Source organism: Paralichthys olivaceus, chromosome 9, assembly GCF_024713975.1.
Source record: "Paralichthys olivaceus isolate ysfri-2021 chromosome 9, ASM2471397v2, whole genome shotgun sequence".
Lineage (NCBI taxonomy): Eukaryota > Metazoa > Chordata > Actinopteri > Pleuronectiformes > Paralichthyidae > Paralichthys > Paralichthys olivaceus.
In genome coordinates this window covers 8,715,517-8,738,172 of record NC_091101.1, presented here as the reverse complement: position 1 = coordinate 8,738,172, position 22,656 = coordinate 8,715,517, and the positions used below count along the sequence as shown (strand labels likewise).

Genomic DNA, 22,656 nt, shown 5'->3' with positions numbered 1-22,656 from the left:
AGATTGTGTATCAGCTCTGGAACCAGAACACAGAGAAGTGATGGTCTTGGCTGCTTACGGAGCCAGATAGTCTCACACTCTGATGTATTATTAATGCTTAGGGCTCTGGTCTATGCAGCTCTGAAAACTGTGGGGCTTTTAAAATAAAATATGCTATCAGAATGAAACACTGCAAAAAGAAAGTGTGGATTGTGGGTAAGTGTGCATGTAAGTGTGATTGTTTGTGTGTGTACTTACTGATGGTGTGCGGTGATAAGTATCACAGAGGGATGATGGTCCCTCCTGTTTCAGTGTCATCGAGCCATCGACCTCGTCTTGATCACTCTCACTCCAGTAGTCTGATTTTGAGATAAGACACAACACACACACACACACACACACACACACACACACACACACACACACACACACACACACACACACACACACACACACACACATCAATGTCGGTGATTCAGAGATGAAAAAAGGAACCAATGATTTCAAATAAGCCGATCCATCTTACCTTCATCGGGACGTGGCACCTTGTCATCTGGTGTGTAGCCAATAGCGGCCAACCCCAGTCGGTTCATCCACCTACGGGAAACAAGGGCAGGAGAAGGGAAAAGTGAGGGATGAACAGTGAGAGGGTAGAAGTTATCAAGGGATGTATGAAGAAAGAAGCAGAAAGGAGGACAGGATGGGTCATGTTGGGTAAATGGTAGGTGATGAATAAAAAACGTTGACAGTAAATAATTCAAGCGGCATCTCTTAACCGTTGATATCTGTCTAGCTGACTCCATCTCCCCCATGAAGGGAGAAAAGCATCATGGTAATTAAAGAGACGGATGAGAGAAGTGACAGTCCTCACTCCCATTGTCTCTCAGCAGAGACTTTGAGATGGCATCTCTTTCTCGACATTCACACTTTGTCTTCATCCCGTCCTCCTGTCTGTCTTCACTGAAGATCCCGGTTTGTCGTCTGTCTTTCTACAGACACCCAATAATGAGGGTTGGTACTAAGAATAAAGACTTAGTTTGCACACTCGTTTCTTTTTCTAACCGACTAAAAAGTGAGATGATTGCAGTTTGTTCTGAAGTTGTCCAAAAACTTAAAAACACATAAAGTTACAAATTGTTGCGCTGGCTAACATGTTCCTTCATCATCATGTCCATGGGCACTGTAGTCAATCCCAAAAACAGCATCCTGCTGCTGTTAATACTCACAAGGGCAACAAATGTACATTGTAGTATTTGCCCCTGTTGCAGTAATATTAGCTCAAAATAATCTACAAGATGCCAATCATGTTTACGGGTGAGTTAATGTGTAAAAGCAGTAAATAAGTGAACAATATGTACCGTGTATTCTAATCGACTGGCTAACTCTGTGTTTTTCCTTCATCATACGTTGTTTGCCGCGGACGTTATAGCAGAGATGAGCAAAGTCACGGGTATAGTGGATATGTCAGAATTAAAAGGCGACCAAACTGAAACATCCCGTTACCTTGAATCAAATTTAGGATTTTTCTGGGTTTTAAAATAGTTGAAAACATTTTGGATAATGTAAGTACACAATATACAACATAAATCTAGTCGTTTTTAGACATTTGTTTTATCGTTGTCTGATCACAGTGTCTGTGGAGCTATTTTCTTGAATTAAACATTCTTTGGGGCTTCTGATTATATACCAGCTTCAGTAAGTATTCTGAATACTTCTGTTGTTCACAATTGTTATTACCTTCACCAAGGAAGTCTTTGTTTGTTTGTTTGTTAGTCTGTTCGTTATTTCGTGGAAGGATGCAGTAAGAGTCATTATAGGCCATTATATTTTGATGTGGATCCAGATAAGGAGGCAGATCCACGATTTCTTTAATCAGTTTCTTCAACATTGTGAGTTAGAGTGTTCTTCATTTTTGTTGATCTCTCAGAGAATAATTGATGGATCCCTTTAGCATTTTTAGAGGATTGATATTTATGAATGTGTGCAAAGATCCAACTCTTGATCCAGTGAATTTAAATATTGCGTAGGGGGACTGTTGGGCCTTGTCTGAGATTTAATTGTTTGTATGTTTATTAGCAGGATTGCTAATACTTAAATCAATACTAATACTAAAAACTACACAACCAATTTGCATGAAATTGGCGGAGGTATGCATTCTAACGAGTTCATATAACCCCAGTCTCTGGTCGTGTACACTCTGAAGCTGGTTTCTCCTTTCTCTTAAAAGTGTGGCCAAGCTCTATGTGCTGTTGTGTGGTTTATTTCAACTGAATTTTCAGTAGAATTCAGCCACAGCTGAAGCATACCATGAATACTTCTCCAAGAAGAACACAGAGGCCAAATTTAACTAGTCTGGTGCCTGCTTTATAAAGATAAACTGTTATCCTACAAAATTAGCAGTCTGGTGGTTTGCATGACAAGGCTGGTCTCAGATGGAGTTGAATTCCCTGCCTCAATGATTGTTTCAGTCCGCCCCTGATTTCACACATGCATCTCCAAACACAGTATGGAAGTCAAATATAGCTGGTTAATTATTCTCCCCCAATTATCTCCCCATGTCACTGAGGAGAGGTGTGGATAATTAGAGCTCATCAGATAACACTCCTGCAAATATCACCACATTCTCCACACTCACCCATGTGACCCCCCCCCCCACCCCCCCCCCCCCCCCCACCCCCCACCCCCCACCCCACCCACCCCCCCACACACACACACACACACACAGTTCTACATTTAACAACAGAGGGCCAAGTTTATGCTTTATTCATGTGCAGTGTGTTGGTGTGCTGTTGCCTTGTGCATACTTGGTTTACTCTGATAAAGAATTCATAAAAGAACACGTGACATCCCCAGCCTCTGACTATTGTCCACATTAAGACACAAGCACAAACTCACAGAGTCGTACTGACACAATCACTCACCTGTTCATTTCCTCAAGACAATCTGTGGCGAAGAAGAAGCTCTTGATTTTGGGATGACAGGCTTTGAAGGCGCTGCAGTCAGTCAGGGAGAAGAAGACTGATTAGTGTTTTTTTTGTGTGTGCGTGCATGCGCTGTGGGTTTGTTTATGTTCATGTTGTGTGGGTGAGAGCAAATGTGCTTGATTAGTAATTTTCAGCGATGTGTGAGGGACACTCACAATTTCCGTCTGCACTCTATGGCTCGGTCTATTCTGAACTCAGGGAGGCTGATGAAGCCCTCAGCCTTCTCATCCTGCAGGCACAGACAGATGGAGAGTGGTGGTACATCATCAACACAGAGAACAAAATGTCATGCATACTGATTCACCAATTTTATTTGGGATAGTAGAGCTCTAGTCAAGTGTATGAAAACAACATATGTTGTTTACATTGACAGGGATGGACTCCTTTTACCACTTATCAAGAAATAGATAGACAGACGGACAGACAGAAAGACAGAAAGATAGATAGATAGATAGATAGACACAAAAGATATATATATATATATATATATATAGAGAGAGAGAGAGAGAGATAGATAGATAGATAGATAGATATATAGAGAGAGAGATAAATAGATAGATAGATAGATAGATAGATAGATAGATAGATAGATAGATAGATGTATAGAACAATTAACAAATTGAGAAATGTTACATTAAATTCATGTTATTACGTTTTAACTATGTCTTATGTGCTTACTAGTTTATAGCATGGTTTTTCTGTTAAATATCTGTTTCATTCCAACTCAAGAGCCATCCCTGATGATATCATGATCACAGCATTTTCTATAAGCTGACTCATATTTTTTATGTGCAAAATGTCCCTTAATACCCCTGTCTTTGGTTTGAATGGAAAAGCAAGCAGAAAAGGTGTGTAAAGTTTGATTTGACAGTTGAATGTGATGTCTTACATTTTGGTTGGTGTACCAGTAGAGGCAGGACTCTTTAAGGATAAACCAGTACTTCCTCCACTTCTGAGTAAAGTAGCCTTTGGCATCCTTTTTCTTCCACAACCAGCCCTCACAGTCGCCGTGGCCCAGGTCCTTACACGAGATTCTCCTTCGACTGGCACTAGTGAGGGAACCTGCAGAGAAGGAAATGTTGATACTGAAACTGATTTACTGAGCATTTGGCGGTGTCGTAGCAATAATAAATAAGTATAAGTGTGATCATTAATGATTCATCGAATCCAAATGACTGGAATCTCTGTAAATAAGAAGCAACAGCAATGTGATGCTGAACTCATTAAAACTGAAGGAGATTCAGCACATCTGCAACATCGATGAGAACTTAGTATTACACCAGTGATTCGTTATGAAAATCATAAAAAGGAAACAATCAATTATTGCAAGTAAAATTAAGAATAAATAACGACAAATATGTACATTTAAAATTTCTATTTTGCATTGTTATCATTTGTGCTGTACTGTTTCCTATCATGTCCTGTAAACCTCGACTTCTCACGTACATAAGCAATGTGTTATACTGTATCATCAAGCCTGTCTCTCTGCTTCTGATGTGTTGTCATTCTCTCACAGTGATGCACCAGAGCGAACATGCCAGTCACAGCACTTCAAGTCTGTCAGGTTCAGTTTCAAGTTCAGACATTTACACCGAGACATATTTTCTAAGGTAAAACAACTGAATCTGAATGGCAGTGCTTCCAAAACTAAGGGTTGGCAACCCTTGGGAGGTTGTGAGACACAGAGAGGGAGTCTGGAAAACAGTCTCTGTCTCTGGGAATTCTGCTGTGTGGGACAACAAACAACAGTAGCACAGTGACAGAAAAATAAAAAAACAGAGCCTACCTTTACTTCTCTTTTTGGTTTTCGTTCTTAGCGAGGTGTAATGGAAAGACTACGGAGAAGAAAGAAAATAATTTAAGCTCCAAAAAACAAATACATAAAACAAAAGTTAAAATTGGGAAAAGGAAATAAATGTTTGAACAAAAGTTTCTGCGTTGATGCTGTTGATGAATTGGGCACACTACACATGAGCAGCCAGTCCCCTCTCTCTTTTTAATCTTCATTTTATCAGGCAAACAGCAGAGAGGATTACAGGCACAGACGGATCACAGTGTTAGAACTGCTGCAGCCAGGAAGTGACCTACAACCTGTGATGGAGAAGTGAAAGTTGTCTGCCACAGACAGAATAGATCGTACATCCAGATGTTGTGAATTGCATCACAACATTGCATTGCCTTTGCTACTTTACTTACATAACTGAAAATGTTGAATTGAATCAAAAGGATTTTACGTTGACAGTTATATGGTACAGTGTGTAGAATTAAGTGATATCTAGTGTTGAAGTTGCATGTTGCAGCTGAACACCCCTCACCTCACCCTCTCCTTTCAAACATGAAAAAGAAGTGTTTAGTTTGTCCAGTCTGGACTAATGTAAAAAACACAGCGGCCTCCGTAGAGAGGGTCCCCTCGATGTAAATATAAAGTATTTAAATATAAAGGGCCTTTTCTGGGGTAACGAAAACTAAAATGGTCCACAAAATAAAAGAAAAAGTTGGCTATACTGTAGCTGTATAATAGTTATAGGTTATAATGCTTTGTCTCATTGTAGTAAAATATAAATGATATCAGTAATTTAGAAATGTCTGTTACATAGCAATATCTAAAGTCAGGTAACAAAGCTAACAATAGGTACCAGAACAACTATGGCTATAGCGGCAACCACTGAGAAAGAAATCCTTTTATTTCTCATGAATTTAAAATTTCTGTTTGTTAACCATTCCTTCAATATCACATTTTGCACTAAGATTATGTTAGCAAAGCTAGCATGTTATTGCATACACTACTGAATAATTTATAGAAAATAGGCCTGATGGTGTGAACATTAAAAGGTGAAAAAGTCTGATGGTTATTTATCTATGTGAGTAAGCAGGATAAATATCTGCTTATAGTCATAACTGACTCATTGCATGCAGACGGCTTCTTGTGTCACAGTAACCTAAATGTGGAAACCAATTTATCTCCTCTGAGCGTTATCTTTAATTTAATTATCACAGGTCTGAATTAGTTTAATCTCAGGTATTGCTCCTAGTCTTGTCTGGCTGTATGTTCAGCTCTTATGTGGACACAATCGATCTCCATGTAACAGTGGATGGGGTTGCTAGGAGACTGACGATGTGACGGTGAAGCCTCTGTTGATTCATTAAAAATGGGGTTTGAGTCAGAATGAAAATGTACTGCAAAGAAAGCATTGTTTAAAAATCAGTAAGAGCCAGTAAAAAAAAAATTCAGTCAGAGCCATACCACTGTTTGCGCTCCTACCTTCCGCATGGAGGCCGCTCCTGAGCTCCCTGAGCCCGAGTACCTGCAGAGGACCAGACAGGATTACATTAGAACCACAAACAACTGTTACAGCTCCTTCTGTCAATCACGTGGTCACACCACAAACAACCACAAACACAAACTCACCGGTCTGTTGTGTCTGCTCGCAGTGTGTCTGCACCTCGCTGGTGAATGAAAGGGAAATAAAAGATTTCATTAAAGCGCTTCTCAAACTGTAAAAAAACATGGCAGCCTCCGTAGAGAGGACCCCCTCGATGTAAATATGAAGTATTTAAATATAAAGGGTCTTTTCTGGGGTAAAGAAAACTACAATTCATACAATTTAAATGAAACGTACTAATGAAAACATCATGCCAATAGTTCCCTTTCACCTAAATCTTACACACTGAACCTTTAACTGATGAGTAAAGTCATGTTGAGCCACTTTAATGTTCTAAATACTGTGTTAATCAATATGTTATCGATAGTTGTAACACTAGTTATTCAACAATCATTTTTGATAGTTTGAGTCCAGCATTACTTTTTGCTACATTACAAATGCAACATATCTGATTTGTTTTATATATATACACTCACTGGCCACTTTATTAGGCACACCTGTTCAATTGCTTGTTAACACAAATCAGCAACTCAATGCATTTAGGCATCTGGACGTGGTGAAGACGACTTGCTGAAGTTCTAACCGAGCATCAGAATGGGGAAGAAAGGGGATTTAAGTGACTTTGAATGTGGCATGGTTGTTGGTGCCAGACGGGCTGGTCTGAGCATTTCAAAAACTGCTGATCTACTGGGATTTTCACGCACAACCATCTCTAGGGTTTACAGAGAATGGTCAGAAAAAGAGAAAATATCCAGTGAGCGGCAGTTGTGTGGACGAAAATGCCCCTTAGTACCAATTGAGCACCGTTTAAACGCCGCGGCCTACCTGAGTATTGTTGCTGACCAGTTCCATCCCTTTATGACCACAGTGTACCCATCATCTGGTGGCTACTTCCAGTAGGATAATGCACCATGTCACAAAGCTGACATCATCTCAAAATGGTTTCTTGACCATGACAATGAGTTCACTGTACTCCAATGGCCTCCACAGTCACCAGATCTCAATCCAATAGCGCACCTTTGGGATGTGGTGGAACGGGAGATTCGCGTCATGGATGTGCAGCCGACAAATCGGCAGCAACAGCATGATGCTATGATGTCAACATGGACCAAAATCTCTGAGGAATATTTCCAACACCTTGTTGAATCTATGCTACGAAGAATTAAGACAGTTCTGAAGGTAAAAGGGGGTCCAACCCAGTACTAGCAAGGTATACCTAATAAAGTGGCCGGTGATGTGTGTTTCATATTTCACATGTAAGTGTGTGGGCTGTATATTGTATTGCACTCTAGTAAAATACACAAATGCTGGACACATGAAACATAACAAAATATTTTGCCTTTATGGAAAAGAATCATATCGAGAGAAGGAGAAAGAGGAAACCAGCAGGTCATTAAGGGTAGCATATGCTTGTTAGTGCAGGATAGTATACTTCATGTGAAAAGATATGAGTCACCACCATGAGAGACACGCAGCTGGGAGGGCCAGAGAGAGATGGTGTGAGCTGAGCTGTGAACGTGTGTGCTTGTGTGCATCGTGTGGTACACAGTCCGTCAGTCGTGCTTGTAATTGGTCTGGCTGATGCTGAGTCATACACCTACTCACAGGAATACGTGGTAGTGTATGTGTGTGTGCAAATGTGTGTTTGTTCGGAATAAATTCCTAGTTAGGCTCAGGCGTGTCGAGAGAGACGGGGATATTAGGATGAGTTAGGATGAGCCGTGAGATGGCTACCCTGTATACAAATGCACTCCTCTGTGCTAGTGTGTGTTTGTTTGTGCATGCCTCTCTGTGTGTGTTTGTGTGTGTGTGTAAATATGAGTGTGTGTGCATGAGAGAGACCGCAAAGTTACAGAGGGGTGTGTTTGAACCGAGCGTGTCACTGTCATTCTCATAATGTGTGATTCCGGCAGTCATGCAATAACACTTCTCATTCTCTCTCTCCTTTGTCTCCTCTACCTGACACAAACAGACACACACATATACACATGTGAACATCATGCCCTGTCTTACAACCACCAACATGCCATTCTAAAAGGAGAAAGACACCGACTGTGACATGAGAAAAGTTGTGAAAGGGACATTAGCGACACAATCTGGATTAAAGCCTTGAAAGTGATTTTACTGCCACTAATAAACATTTTTTATAGAAGACATTTTGACATGTCACTGTAGGAAAAGCACAGGTGTAAATATTAAAAATAGAAGTAAATTTTTCTAGTTACTACTGCACATTTCCTACTGCGACATGTCAAAATGTCCTTTGTGGAAAAGAAATATCAAAAGCAAAATATGGCCTTCGAAACAATAAAAATACACTTTGCCCTTGATACTTTTAAAAATTCTGTAATTATTTTTAGTTCTTCTAATCATCCAAATGGCTTTGGTATTCCAACTTTAAAAGCCCTCACACCCAATAGTTTCTATCAAGGTTTGTCAGCGATATGTTTTTTTATGAATATCAATATTAAGTCCATTTTGTAGACTAATCAATTCAATGCTTGTTAATTGCAGAAAGAATTTGGCTCGGAATGTTTTGTACATATGCTGAGAGTTTGATAGTGTGCAGATTTTTAAGTTACCTTTAAATGATTATTATCATTACCATAACATTTTTTAAAAACATTAATGATGTGATTTTCATTCTGACCAGAACCACCCTCATGTCCTTTCAGTCCTATAGATGTAAATCATTAAATAGGATCCCACATGAAGAGTTCAATTATTGAGTTTTGTACAATTTTTCTTTCATTGCTATTTGTAAATTGTTCATTGTCACTCACTATACTGTTATTGTTACTCTTCCATAGCTATTTACTTTAGGTTTGCTACTTTTTCTTTGTGAGCAAGAGATAAAACTAAACAAAAACATTAAAATAAAGTTCTGAAATGTTTAAAAGAGGTGGGTACTGAAGTTTCAGAATCAAATTTGGAACCTTGTTTACAAATCCAGGAAGTAAATAAAGTAGTAATTAATGTCTACATGACACAAACAACAACAACAACAAAAAATCATCAACTATTTTAGCAGCTAAAACTGATTTAACTGAAATAACTCATACTCGACTACACACCTAATAAGTAGCATAAATGTTTTGTTGATGTTTTAATAAGATTTAATGACAAAAAGACAAATATAGAGTATTAGCCTACTTTAACATAACATATGCAGGCATGCCTCTATCTGTGTGAACACAAATCAACTATAACCAGGCACACTCCTCAGCACAGACCACATTAATCTGTTCACAAATGAAAAGAAGCTGTTTTTCTTTACTGCCCAATGAACAGAACTGACCATAAAATATATTTTCCATGATGATGAACTGATAAATGGCTAACATCCGGCATTAGACATATAAACACAGTTATAACTAAATATAACCCAGGAGCAGATGAGGGATTTGATTGAATGATTATTTGTTTACTGCTGTCTGGAAGCCAAATATCCCCCCAGGGACACTGGAGTGCACTTCTACTGAAACAAGCTGGAAGCAACTGTGTACATACAGGCAAAGCTTCAGGAGGCTGGTCGAGGCGCAGGGTGGAGGACAGCATGGAGGGACTGATGGGAAAGCTGGGGCTGCTGGGATTGCGGCTCTTGCGCCGAGAGCGTCTGGTGGAATCCCGCCGGCTCTCCCTACTCTGACTCTCAGGCTCCTCCTCGATCACCAGGATCTTGTCATCGCTAAGGTAACGCAGCAGGGAGTTGTCTGAATCTGTGGGGAAATGGAGGAAGGGTGGAGCAGTTTAAAAGAACGGACAGGCTAAACAGAACCGTTGACAGAGAGAGGTAAACCACAGAGGGGGTGGAGATATCATCCTAGAGTCGAGGGAGAACCCCAGAGTAGAAACAGATGAGGGTGAATAGACCCTTAGAGATAAAAACCCAACAGAAAGGGATAAAAGTGCTTCAGAGCCTCTGATATGGATCCACAGCCGGGGACATACGGCTTATCTGTTTGCAGTGATTATCCTGATTTGGAGGGCACAACTGCTAAATATTGTCACACTTTGAAAGTTTTATCCTGATTAAACTACAGATCCAAAAAAGCACCCCACCTTATTTGTTTATTATGCATTTACTTTAATGTGAAAAATTGAAAAAGAAAGAAAGAGAAGGAGAGAAGCAGACCCCCGATAGGAGTATTGTGCTTTAATGTTATTCATAGACTTTCTGATGGTAGAGTGGAGGATCCTCGTTTGAATACAGATCGAGTCTTGCCGCAAAATGGTGAAGCTGGTTAGAACTGGTCACATCGAAGTACCCTCATATCCAGAGCAGCTGTATAAATGCAATTTCCTTGCATTTATGTTTATTTGTCGCTCTGTCAGATACATACTTGACAGATATGTATCCTCACACAACCACAGAACCATGAATAACCAGAGGATGAGCTGAAATGTGTTGAGCTGAGTATGGAGCAAAGCGCAGCACCTGTCTGACCCGTTTGTGTCAAGTGTGTGAGGGCCTGCGTTTCTTCTTGTGTGCTGTATGTGTTTGTGTGTGTGTGTACCTCGGCTCCCTCTCTTGCCCATGCTGGGTTCCTTGGCCTCGGCCATCCAGTTATATTCGGGAGGCATGGACACTGGTCTGAGGTCACCTGGAACGACCAATCAGCAATCAGAGAGTCGGCTGTGGGGGGAGGGGGGGAGTGGTGGAGTGGTGTCTCAGGACGGCAAGTGACTGTGAGACAGCGTGGGAGACAACTGGAGGGGTTGGACAGGTGAGACAGAGTGTGTGCAAGTGAGGGGGGAAGGATTGGAAGAGTCTCGAGGAACTGCGTCACAGCGTGAGGCAAAGACCACATGGCCACATGAGTAAACTTCACTGCAGTGTGCTTGTCTGTTAGCATGTTTACTGCTAGCTGAAGAACACTTGGCGAGCAACACAAAGCTGTGGTACAACCAAACAGCAGATTTGACCTGAACATGCATCAAAGTTGAAAATACAATAAATTATTACATTATAATAATAGTAGTAGTATAATAATAATAGCAACCACTGATAATGTGCTACCTAGCTACTATGTTTACTGTTAGGAGGTGAGCTACTCAAAGCTGTGTGTTTCTACATTTTAAGTTGTTTTTAACTCCGATAACAGCAGTTTGGTTCAGGTATTCTCAGATTTAAAAAGAATTCCTTTATTGGAGAACACATCTACACAGAAAAGAAATGTTCTGTGGTAGAACCATACAGTCTATGGGTAGAACAACACTACATAAAGCCACTGAGACAGTGACATGTATCAAAAGTTTAAGTTGAAGAGACAAGCAATTATTACAAAATAATATTCATATTTACACTATCTGTACCTGTCTTGTTTCCGGCAAGTCCAATATTTACTCTCCTTTTAGCTCTGTTTTTGTCTCTGCCAATGCCAGAAACCACGTCGTGGTTAACCTTTGCAATTTGGTGCTCGCCAGGTAATTTACAGTTGGTTTACCAATTTGCCTAATACAGCTGTTTCCTTCTTTGGCTGGAAACAATGCTTCGTGAGTGTGAAACAAAAAACTATGAGCTAGAAGTCGAAAAATTGCTCAGCATGGTTGGAGGGAAGTTGGATTAAAAATATCTTCACACCTTTCATGATAAATATAATAATATGATACATTATCAATATAACAATAAGTAGTGCAGCTTTAACAGATTGATCAAATCAGTCTCAATGTCCAGTCAACACCAAGAGCAGGAGGTTATACTGCTTTTTTCCCCTTTAGTGTAAATTTCAAATATCTCTGATTACCTTGATAGACTCATATAGCAAGCACAGCTATTGTAAACTAAGCTTCTGATGCTCTCAGCTGACATGTGACCCTCACCTCTGCCATCACAGCAGTTTGTCAAGCTTTTCCTGGAAGGTGCAGGATGTATAGGAATCTCTCTGAGACAAGGGTGGACACAGGTGGGGGGCAGAAAGGGGGCTAGAAAGGGGTGTTCTTGGACTGACCCTTTGGCATGTGATTAGTGTTTTTGAAACATGTGCACGCGAGTAAAAAAACACAAAAAAGCAGAGCCATGAAGTGAGTGATGAACACATAAGGAGGAGTGTTGAGTTAAAGATGAGACAAAAACAGTGAAAGGAAGCTGTGCTTCAACAACTCTCAAAGTGAGTGCCAGTTCTGCTTCATCCATACTGTTCGTTTGCACTCGCCATCTTACCATGGGTGGGGGTCTTGTCCCGCCGTCGAACCCCTGTATTTCGGACCCTGTCGTAGTCAGGCCCTGGGGGTCCGTCTCCCTCTAATAAGGAGAAGTACTGACCACTGTCCTGGTCCAGGTAGTAGCTGACTGCCTCTGAACCTTTGGAGCCAGACTGGGAGCTCACACTGTAGCGGCTGATGTCGTCACATGACATCAGACCCATCTCCTCCCTGGGGGAAGCAGAGCTGTGATCATTACTGTCATCAGCGCCATCGTCAGTGTCATCAGCTAGATCATAATAACCAAAGATCATCACAGTGATTATCATCAAACATGCATGTGTCTGCAAGCATCTGACCTGGTGCTGTAGAGTCCAGAGACAGGAGAAAGGATGTATACGTCCTGCATGCTGGGGGCGTCCATTTTGGACATGCCTAAAGTTCCACCGGGTGTTGGGGAGGTGCTGGTGGGGCTGGTGGGGACCGGCTGGAGAGAGAAAAATAGAGAATTAATTCATAATTTGTTTCAGCACTTTCTCATTGAGGTATGATTGGAGTGTGATGATGGGATCTCAACTTAACAAGCAAGCGCATCATTTACGAGAGAATCTTAGAAGAGATATTTGTCATATCCTTCTTTTACTGCAGCTACTTGTCTAAATATCACAAAAAATTATTATTTCTACAGAGCTGACATGTTTGTTGTCTTTTTTCTCTATATTTCTGACTGTGCAGCTTCTCCCACATTCAATTGCTTCACTGTTCTGTCATTTTGTCTCAAGCCTCCTCACTCACACAGGGCTCTCCATGTCTGTTCCCATGACAACCCTTCCTCTCCCCTCCTCTCCTCGCTATTCCTCTCTCCTTAACGCTAACCCCCACCCCCCTACAAGAGAGAGGAGAGGACAGATGTAGCAAGGCCTTCTGCATTGGCTTGACTCAAGGACACGTAGATACGTTTGTCATCGGGTCCTCCGTGAGGACAGGGCACCTCGCTTCTGATGTCATGGAAACTCAAGCTCCAAATTTCAAACGACTTATATTTATCCTCAGTCGGAACAGCTGGGGTGACAAATATGTAGCTCATGCTGACAGTTTCTCCCTTCTCCCTTTCTTTTCTCCCTGAGGACGAGGTTTCCCAGAATTTGAAAAATGAAGTGTTTTACTGTATGTCTGAGGAGTACACTTAATTTGCATGACGAGATGTCAAGTGTGGACAGAATGGATAAACAGACGCAGAGCCCGAACGACGGCGAGGCAGGCAGCGTTCTCATTAAGGAAGACCAATGTTTCATCGTTTCATCAACAGCGCATTAGTGGAATTCATTTCATGTTCCAAACTTTCTCTCCTCCTCCCCCTCTCACCCTCGCTACCACCATCCCCAGGTCCTGTCTCTATCATCATCTCTTTATGTCGCTCAGCCTTCTTCTCATGAAGGCAGCTTACAGTAAGACGGCTTCACAATAAATAATGGAGACCGGGCAGAAAAAGAGGGATGCAGGCGACAGAGAGGAGAGAGCAAAGGAAACAGGAGAAAGAAAGGGAGAAAGAGAGAGACTGGGGGAAACAGTGCAATATGGCGGGGGGGAGAGGGTGAGGATGGGGAGCTGTGCAGTGTGGTGATTGGAGCTGAGACTGAAAACAGTAATTTAGTGATTACAGCCCACTGCTGTCTGCATGGAAAAGGGGGGGGTGAGTGTGGGGGCTTCCACAGCAGGCAAAATTCCACTCTGTTAAAAAAGCACTTAAAGCATTTGACCCCTGTTGCGCCCACTCTAGACTACCAAGAAATCCACCCAGACTAATGGTACCCATTCCACTACCTTTTCATGCACAAATGCAGACACTCTGGATGTTAAACTGAATTTAATTAATCACCATAGACTGTATATCAAGATGGACGCCACGCCTCCTCTATCCAGAGATGAACCAAAATGTCAAGGATACAATTGCTGCCATCTTGAACCCACAGTAGCAATTAAGGGATGCTGTGGTCAAGGTCCCACCAATACACTAGCTCGAATCAGTTTCAGCTGACAATCTACCAAACCTACCAGGAAAATGAACACCTAAAATGACAAACCATCTTTGAGAAAAATGTATTTAATATCTACGTCCATATTCCATTTACTTACATGGAGGAGGTGGGGTTTCTAATCTATACTGCAGCCAGCCACCAGGGGGCCATTTATATGCTTTGGCTTCACTTTTGAGGAGGACTCATGTCATCCATTATGATATACAGACTATTTGAACCAACAACACTGTGGAATCTCTTACTGACTCTCTATGTATAAAAAAGCCGCAGTTAGCTCTGCTGAGCACAAAGACTAGAAACAGGAGGAAACAGCTAGCTTGACTTTTAGCTTGACCCAACCAGCACCTCACATTTGACATGTATTATCTTGTTTGTTCAATCTGTGGAAGAAAGTGTTTAAACTGAAAAAAAATCCAAATATCCTCACTGGGAGCAGTCACTGATGCCGTCTGGCTACTTGTTTTCGCTTGTTTCCAATTTGTATGCTGAAGCAAGTTTATAGGCAGGAGAATGTAGCTTGGAATTTGCTGTGCAGATGTTAGAAAGACATTTTCTTCTCATCTGAATCTCAGCATAAAAGGAAATACATATACAGTATCTCCAAACTTTAAAAGGAAGCTGGATCTTTTGCAAGCAGGAATCCATCTTTCCACACAGCATGCTATTGGCTGGCCCACAGTGGTTCGGATCAATCAGTGTATGAGGCAGAAACACCTTGCAGCTTTATAAGCACGTCTTGGGTGTGTTGACTCAGTGAAGCTGTTCTTCAACAACAATGGCAGCTCCTTAAGTGATTAGTGTATATGCTGCTAAAGCATCAGTTAAATCAGGATTGGAGAGTATTTCTTCACTGAGGGACGAGCAAAGAACAACATTTTCTAGATGGAAAAGATGATTTTGCTCTCTGCAACAGTGATAGATGGTGACAGGTTTATCCAATCACCACAAAGTGTTCTCTTGAAAGCACCTGCCTTTCTCCAAACACTTTTTCCAAATACTCCAGATGGATTGCTACACAAAACCATCTGGCACATCAACTTACATGTTTCTCAAACTGCCAAACCATTCCTTTAAAATAAGTTTCTGTATTTTTATCCTTCTGGACCTTGGAAATCACAAACATCCCACCTGAAGTTCCATGCAGCTGTTATCAAGCTTTTTGTCATATTACAAAAAGTGTCATATTACTTTCTGAGCAATTCAAGAGCTTATCATCCATTTTGGTCGAAAAGTTGAGCTTCAAATTCCAACTGCTGATGAAGATCATGGGGTATGATCAAAAATTGAAGAACAGTTACTAAACAGATCTTCAGGTGAGATTGTTTTGCCAGCAGTTGTTATGACATCTACTATTACATTTACTGTATAATAGTACAGATATAGAGCTCTACTACTACTGAGTCTGGTGTCTTTGAATTCTTTCTTAAGATATACTTTAATCAGAAAGCCTACCCAGATTTTATTTAAGTTTGAAATGGCCTATTTTTGTTTTCAGATAGCGTAAAGGTTTTAATGCATTTCTTTCATTTTTAAAACTGTGGCTTTTATGATTTGTCTGTTTAATTTTTCTGCCATTGCAAAGAATTTTGTTATGACTTGGAAAGTGCGAGTCATTTATCATGATACAGATTGTCTCTGAAAGGATAGCAGAAAGTATAATTTGCATTATGTGTTATTGTGTCTAAACTCTACCTAAAACAGGAAAATAGGCGAGAATGAATGTACTCAAAGAAAGATGTTAAAGCATCTACTCCCCATTTTACCCATTCAGCTGGTCCATCAATAATATACAAATGGCCATTATACACAATGTTACCAAAAACAGCAAGTGTTTACAGAGAGTAATAATTTATATGTTTAAACACATAACATATTTATGAAAGGGGGCACACAGACAATAAGTGGCACACGTGTGATCGGTGAAGTGACCTGTAACGTGGACGTTGATGTGGCCACACAAGAACTTCCTGCATGCAAATGTTGCAACAACGCAGCTGGCATACATGCGATATGTATTGTCACAGTAATCCTCGTTATTGTTAAAATAATTGTCTGTGTCAATGTTATTACAGTGCATCATTAAATTGCTTTTTCTGCACCCTACCCAGGATGAAACAGACACACGTGTAAATTCACAGGCACACACACTCTCACACACACACACACAGAGCGAGAGAGAGAGTATAAAAAGGTTGCTATGCAGGGATTTGAGGCTGGAATCACATGATAATTTGCAGAGATAAATTGTTTCCTTTGTGGATTGTTTTATAATCCAGCTGAACGTTTGCCACATTCAGGCTAAACTTCACAGCCGTGCAATTCATCCTCCAAAAGCAGGCTTAGAGGTTTGAGAGTGCATGTGTTCATGTTTGTGTTTGTTTTTGGAGTGTGTGTGTGTGTGTGTGTCTGTATGTTTCGGTGTGTTTATACAGTATGTATCCAAGACCAGAGTGCAGTGACCCAGTTCCTTTGTCTCTAAAGGAGCAACGGGACTGATGATGGGAAAACATCTCTGTGCACATGTGCAAAAACATGCATACGAAACATTTAAACATGCATAAGAAATCATTGTGTGCGCGCACACAGACACACAAACACACACACACACACACAGGCTGTTTAGCAGGATATTTTGGATTCAGTGAATTATCTCCAGTATTTGCTGAGTAGCGGTTCTTGTTTCAGAGCCAGTGGAGCTGCCTGTAGTTGCTTATGAATAATTAAGGGCTCCAGTCTTTTGGAGAGAGAGAACAAATCTAAAACACTCTTTTATTCTATTCTCCCACAAATATTTCAGCACTCTGATCTTGGCAATAATGACACGTTTGTGTCTGAGAACATCATCAGGGGAGAATTTCCACAATCCACTATTGTTGTGTGCAGCAAATATTACAATAAACTCATGAAAATAACTTGAGAGTGATGGTCTGACAAGACAGCAAACTGGAAACAAGAATAGTCCTACAGATATGCTGGTTAAGTTGTATTAGACTCTGTGGTTATTACGGGGTTATATTGGTTTCTAGGTCACTATAGAAACCCCATCCACAAGCTGAATCTGTTGCCCTGTCTCACATGATTATATACTCAAATGTATATCGCTAAATATTGGATTTATATGCTTTCAGACATTTAAACACACAGAAACTGAAATGACAGTAGCTTGACAAGAACAAAGAAGAGGCATGCTGGAGCAAACAATGGAGGATAAAAGATGGACGATGAAAGCTGAGCGCTGAACAGAGATCAGAGCATGCATGTAGCATGTAAATGAATTAGACCTGATGCTGGGTTAAAAATAGCACCCATGGAGAACAAGGGTCTGACAAGAGAGAAGCTGCTTCACAAAGCATGCAGGCAGCTTCAGAGCAGCCCTTGCCTCAACCCGCTGTACGTCTTGGCCTGAATTGTTCTTTCGCACCAAAATGTGTTTGTTTTCTGGCCTCTGAATGAGACAGATTTGAAAAGTATTTGTTGTAAAGTAAGATATGTACAGCAGATCTGAGCCTTTTTAGATTTACTGGACTAAACATTAAAAATGTACCCTCTTTTGAAAGACAGATGTCCTTTGGGACAACGGTTGAGAGAAATGGGACCAAGGTCTCAGTAAAGATATGGGTGGATGTGAGTAAGAGCATGACTCTTTGGTGACCTTGACCAGACCCTAATCAGGACGTTCAAGTCATATTATACCATTTGAATAATTCACATGCCTCTTAAGTACGGATGTAGGATTTAATTAGCTCTCTTTCTCATTTTATACTTCAATTTTGAATGACCTTTATCTTGAATGAGATTTAAGAACCAGCACATTTGTGAATGGCTTTGGAGACTGTCAGCCGTACAACAGGCTGTAAAACCAAGAGATTTGTTGAAACTCTCAACAGGAGGACTGATGCAAGGTCAAACACTGAACACGTTTCCCATGAAAACATTTGTTTAAAATGCTTGTCGGAGAATGCAGAGAGCGGGTGATAAAAACAAGGGCTAAATGTGAGTCAAAAATAATCTCAAAATATACTGACTGTAAGTACAAAAAGTGTGCAGGTATAGATGTGGATTGGTAGAGCGAGTGAGGACATCCATGTGTTGCTGGCATTTACCTGCAGGCCCAGTGGTTTCCAGCGGACGTTCCTGAGCAAAGCCGGGGTGGAGCTTAGAGTGTTCTGGGGCCGTTTCTTCAGCGTGAGGATGACTCCGCACGGGTCCTCTCTCAGAGCGTTCACAAGGTTCTTCAGCTGCCAGCCCACCTGAGGAGCGAACACACAGACACAGGGCTACTGAAAACAGCTGCTGCAAACCACACACACTGTAAACCATGCACTGGGAGCATCCAATATTATATGCTTTAATATTAATCACCCAGTTTTGATGCTAACTTCCCAAAACATCAAATGCCACATTTCTGTGGGTTTCAACATTGTTGAAGTATACACAAGTCAACAAAATAGAAGGTCTAGTTGCTTTTAATGAAGATTTGTCACTTAATACATCTGTACAGACCATTTTTGTCTGCAAATTTGGTTCATAGTAATTGGAGCCCATAGAAAGTTTTTTTTTCATGCGATAACATTTCTTTATAATTAGCCTCAAAACTAAAAAGATTTAATGCTAATCCCACATACAATTAGTCGTCAGTTTATTTTAAGCCTCTGACTGAAGTTATACATCACTTCTGATCATATCTCCATTTATTTAACAAGAGATAATTATTAAATTGTGAGGCTTTATTTTGGGGTAACGTTGATCTGAGTTTTTTACAGTGTGAGCTTATTGATATAAATTGTATTAGACACAGTGCCCTGTATAACACAACAAAATTTGAGCAAGCCTGCGAAATGTGAATATATTTCTCCCACAAGGCAGCTGGCAGCTGGAGTGTGGTGATTCAAATCCATAGTCTTCATCTACCAAACTTTGTTGTCACCATGTTGTCCCCGTACCAGTGTTCAGAAAACACTGACATATTCAAATAAAAAACATCTCTCTCAGTATGTTTATGCTCTAAGGAAGCGGAAGCGATGGGGAAAGAGTCAGAAAGAAGTGCTGACGGCAGTTTTCTCGCGGTTGTGGACAGCCCGTCTCCAGAGCTCGCAGCACTCGTCAGGCCATTGATTGGCTACAGCTACTGGAAGTGTCCGCAGAGGCCACACACACACACACACTGCTCTGACCTTATTCATGACATAATGATGACCAGCCTGTGTCAGCCAAGTGTCCCATTTCTTGTTCTTTTTGGCCCACTTCACAGTTCTGAGTTCAGCTACTGATCATCAGCCACAAGGGACAGGAGGTTTCTGTTGACATGTCCTGGCCTGTTGCCCTCTTAAAGAAAGGAGGTATACCAGGACAACCTAGGACTTACTGGTGCTACGATCAATAATTTGTGATCTGATTTATTGATTTCAAACTCTCAATACTCATTCACTGCTGCAGAGACAAATAAAGATGTGTTTATCTATTATTTGATGAAATTGTATCTATTCGCTAATGTATGAATGTTGATCAGTGCAGCTTCAACATTTAAGAATTTTTGTTTCTTTTGCAAAATGAAATTTCTTTTGGTTAATTTAAGGTTAATTCTCACATAATTGTTAAATATCTTTGCTCTTTGAAATCTAATACTTACTTTTTTGTAAGGAGATTTATAATGTGGCTAACTTACAAGGTCATAATTATTCAATCCCACCTGCTAGCACTGTAATGTATAGAAATGTGTTATTAAGCAGTTATTGAAGACAGGTTGTAGCCTCATTGTTAGTTCAGCTTGATGCAGCTTTTTTGACCATTTGGTCTACTTTCTTTTAGATTCATTGCTTTTGGCACAAAGGTATTTGCTTTTGGGCAGCTGTGGCTCAGGAGATAGAGCAGGTCATCCACTGTCAAGTCAGAAGTTCAATTCCCCCCCCCCCCCCCCCCCATTCAAAGTGCTGAAAGGTCCTTAGGCAAGATACTGAACCCCAAATGGCCCCAGACGGCTGAGCCAGCTGTGTGTGATGTGTTATAGAGAAAGTGCTGCACATAGAGCATGCTGTGAATGTGTAAAGCACTTTGAGTGGTCATCAATACTAGAAAAGCTGCTGTATAAATACAGACTATTTACCATTTTGGCACATATGTTACAGTTGTGTAAAATAAATGGTATTGCAGTCTATTTGAAGAGCTGGAAGAAGCTTTCCACTGGATTTGTGAGTATCCATTAATATTAAGACAGGTGGATGCACTGCAAAAAGTAGAAACATGTCAAATGGGCTTGGAAATTTGAGATTACATAAGGTATTGTATTGGCTCTGGTATTTACTTCTAAAAGTGTTGGACATTTTCATCCCAAAGGAAAAGCCAGAATTAACTGAACTGAACTTGAACCAAACTGGGTCCCGATCAAAACTCCTCAGCCCTTGTTTTTGATCCAGCACAATAGTGGGCTGCAGGTGCCGAGTGCATCAGCAAACACAAAGCCTGACCTGACCAGGATGGTTTAAAGCTGTTCTGTTATGCAAAAGTGAAGAGAGCTAAGAGAACAGAGACCTACCAAAGTAATAATAGAGCATAAACTGCTGCTGGAGAGGGTTTTTTTCTTTTATCCCAGGGGTCTTCATTATTTTCCCAGATGCTATTACCTTCGCATAATTATGTTGCCTCTTCAAACAATCAGTTTGTTATTTGAGCAAATTCCACATTTTGCCTCAATAGAGAAGCTAAAAACTGCGAGTCCTGTTTTTGAAGTGAGCCTCAAACAGAAGCTCATGCATAGACATGAGGACAGCGCTGTTGCTAAATATGTGGGATAGGGCTACATAATGTTTCTATGATATAATGGAATTTGTTAATTCAATATCCACACTAATCTAATTTTAAATGTAAAGATAAACTTATCACTTGAAGGAGAGTAGCCTACAGTACATCCATCTTTCCTCAAGCTGTATTTAAGATCGGAAGACAAAACTGTACTGACTTCTGCTGTTCTCCTTCCTTTTCTTTTCATCCTCTTCCTCTTTTCCCCAAGTCCCTCTTTACTTCCTCCTCCTCTCCCAGCTCTGCCTCATCTCAGCATCCCCTGACTGCTTTACACCCCTTTCCCCATCAAGAGACACACTCACACACCTTCGTCTCCCCCATGCTTATCTCCTCCCCCAGAGTGAGGGATCAGAGTGGTGAGGATCTAGCTGAGGGAGTAATGAGGGGTTGGAGCTGTGAGCCTGGCAGGGGTGTGATCTGCACCGTCACTTCATGGAGGGAGAGAGAGAGGGGGACAGAGATAACACGCAGCTTCCTCATGCGTCAATCAACAACACTCTCCGGTGCCTGCATCGCACGCTTTCACATGAGCAGCACCTATCGAGACGTACGAGGAAATACTTACGGGAAAAGCACACAGGAGACGACTACACACAGACACAAACCTTTTTTCCCACAGCTAGGAAATCTCAAAAAAATGAAACGCTGAAACAAATTGTTTGTGCCAGAGCTGACAGCACAATGCGCTCAGTCACATGCTCTCAGAACCCACCGTTCCATTTAAAATTGCTGCCCAATTTTTTTTTTGTGCGCCTCTGATGTGACGAGTTGAAGGAAGAAGCACAACTTATTCAAGTCTGAAAGTGGAACATGAGTTCACATTTCAAACCAGACGCCTCCTTCAGGGGTTTTCTTTTTCGACAGTGGAAACAAATTCCAGAAAGAGTTCGCTGACAATCATGGTGGACGGAACAAAGGTCTTGTCACAATCGTTTCTATAATCTGCTCCCACAGCGAAGGCCTAATTAGCCTACATACTGACACAGGCCCAGGACAGGAAGCACCACGGCGGCAGTGGTGGTGGTAGCAGTCAGACATCATGTACCTTGACAGTTCCTCAACATAACACAGAATGGAGAACATTTCCTGTGATTCTCCATGACAATGGTGTTACTCCTGGCAGCTGTTTAACTCACCACTGTCTGGTGGTTGACTTGGATCACCTCATCCCCTGCGTGGATCTTCTTACACTGGTCGGCTGGAGACTGCAGAGGCAGAGATTTGAGGACAATGGCAGCACATTTAGGAGATGCTGACTCGTACATTCATTGACATATTGGAAATTTGAGACCCTGAATTGTGGTCGGTCGAGTGTCGAGCTTCCGACTG

The 22,656-nt window shown here is 41.1% G+C and overlaps 1 protein-coding gene across 7 annotated transcripts in view; it reads right to left on the bottom strand.

Annotated features, from left to right (window-relative positions):
• LOC109637860 (connector enhancer of kinase suppressor of ras 2) overlaps positions 1-22,656 on the bottom strand; it is a 56,336-nt gene that overhangs the window by 6,318 nt on the left and 27,362 nt on the right. For 4 of the 7 annotated variants that reach the window (XM_069531760.1, XM_069531755.1, XM_069531754.1 and 1 more), the window contains exons 8-21: positions 22,464-22,532; positions 18,633-18,779; positions 12,850-12,977; positions 12,510-12,721; positions 10,864-10,950; positions 9,857-10,065; positions 6,373-6,410; positions 6,208-6,268; positions 4,750-4,798; positions 3,853-4,025; positions 3,119-3,192; positions 2,901-2,972; positions 506-576; positions 238-338 (exon numbers count right to left, since the gene is read on the bottom strand). In XM_069531760.1, the coding sequence (XP_069387861.1) occupies positions 238-338; positions 506-576; positions 2,901-2,972; positions 3,119-3,192; positions 3,853-4,025; positions 4,750-4,798; positions 6,208-6,268; positions 6,373-6,410; positions 9,857-10,065; positions 10,864-10,950; positions 12,510-12,721; positions 12,850-12,977; positions 18,633-18,779; positions 22,464-22,532 (1,491 nt within the window). The remainder of the gene's footprint in view (positions 1-237; positions 339-505; positions 577-2,900; positions 2,973-3,118; positions 3,193-3,852; positions 4,026-4,749; positions 4,799-6,207; positions 6,269-6,372; positions 6,411-9,856; positions 10,066-10,863; positions 10,951-12,509; positions 12,722-12,849; positions 12,978-18,632; positions 18,780-22,463; positions 22,533-22,656) is intronic. The other 3 variants (XM_069531756.1, XM_069531759.1, XM_069531757.1) reach the window with 2 other exon arrangements.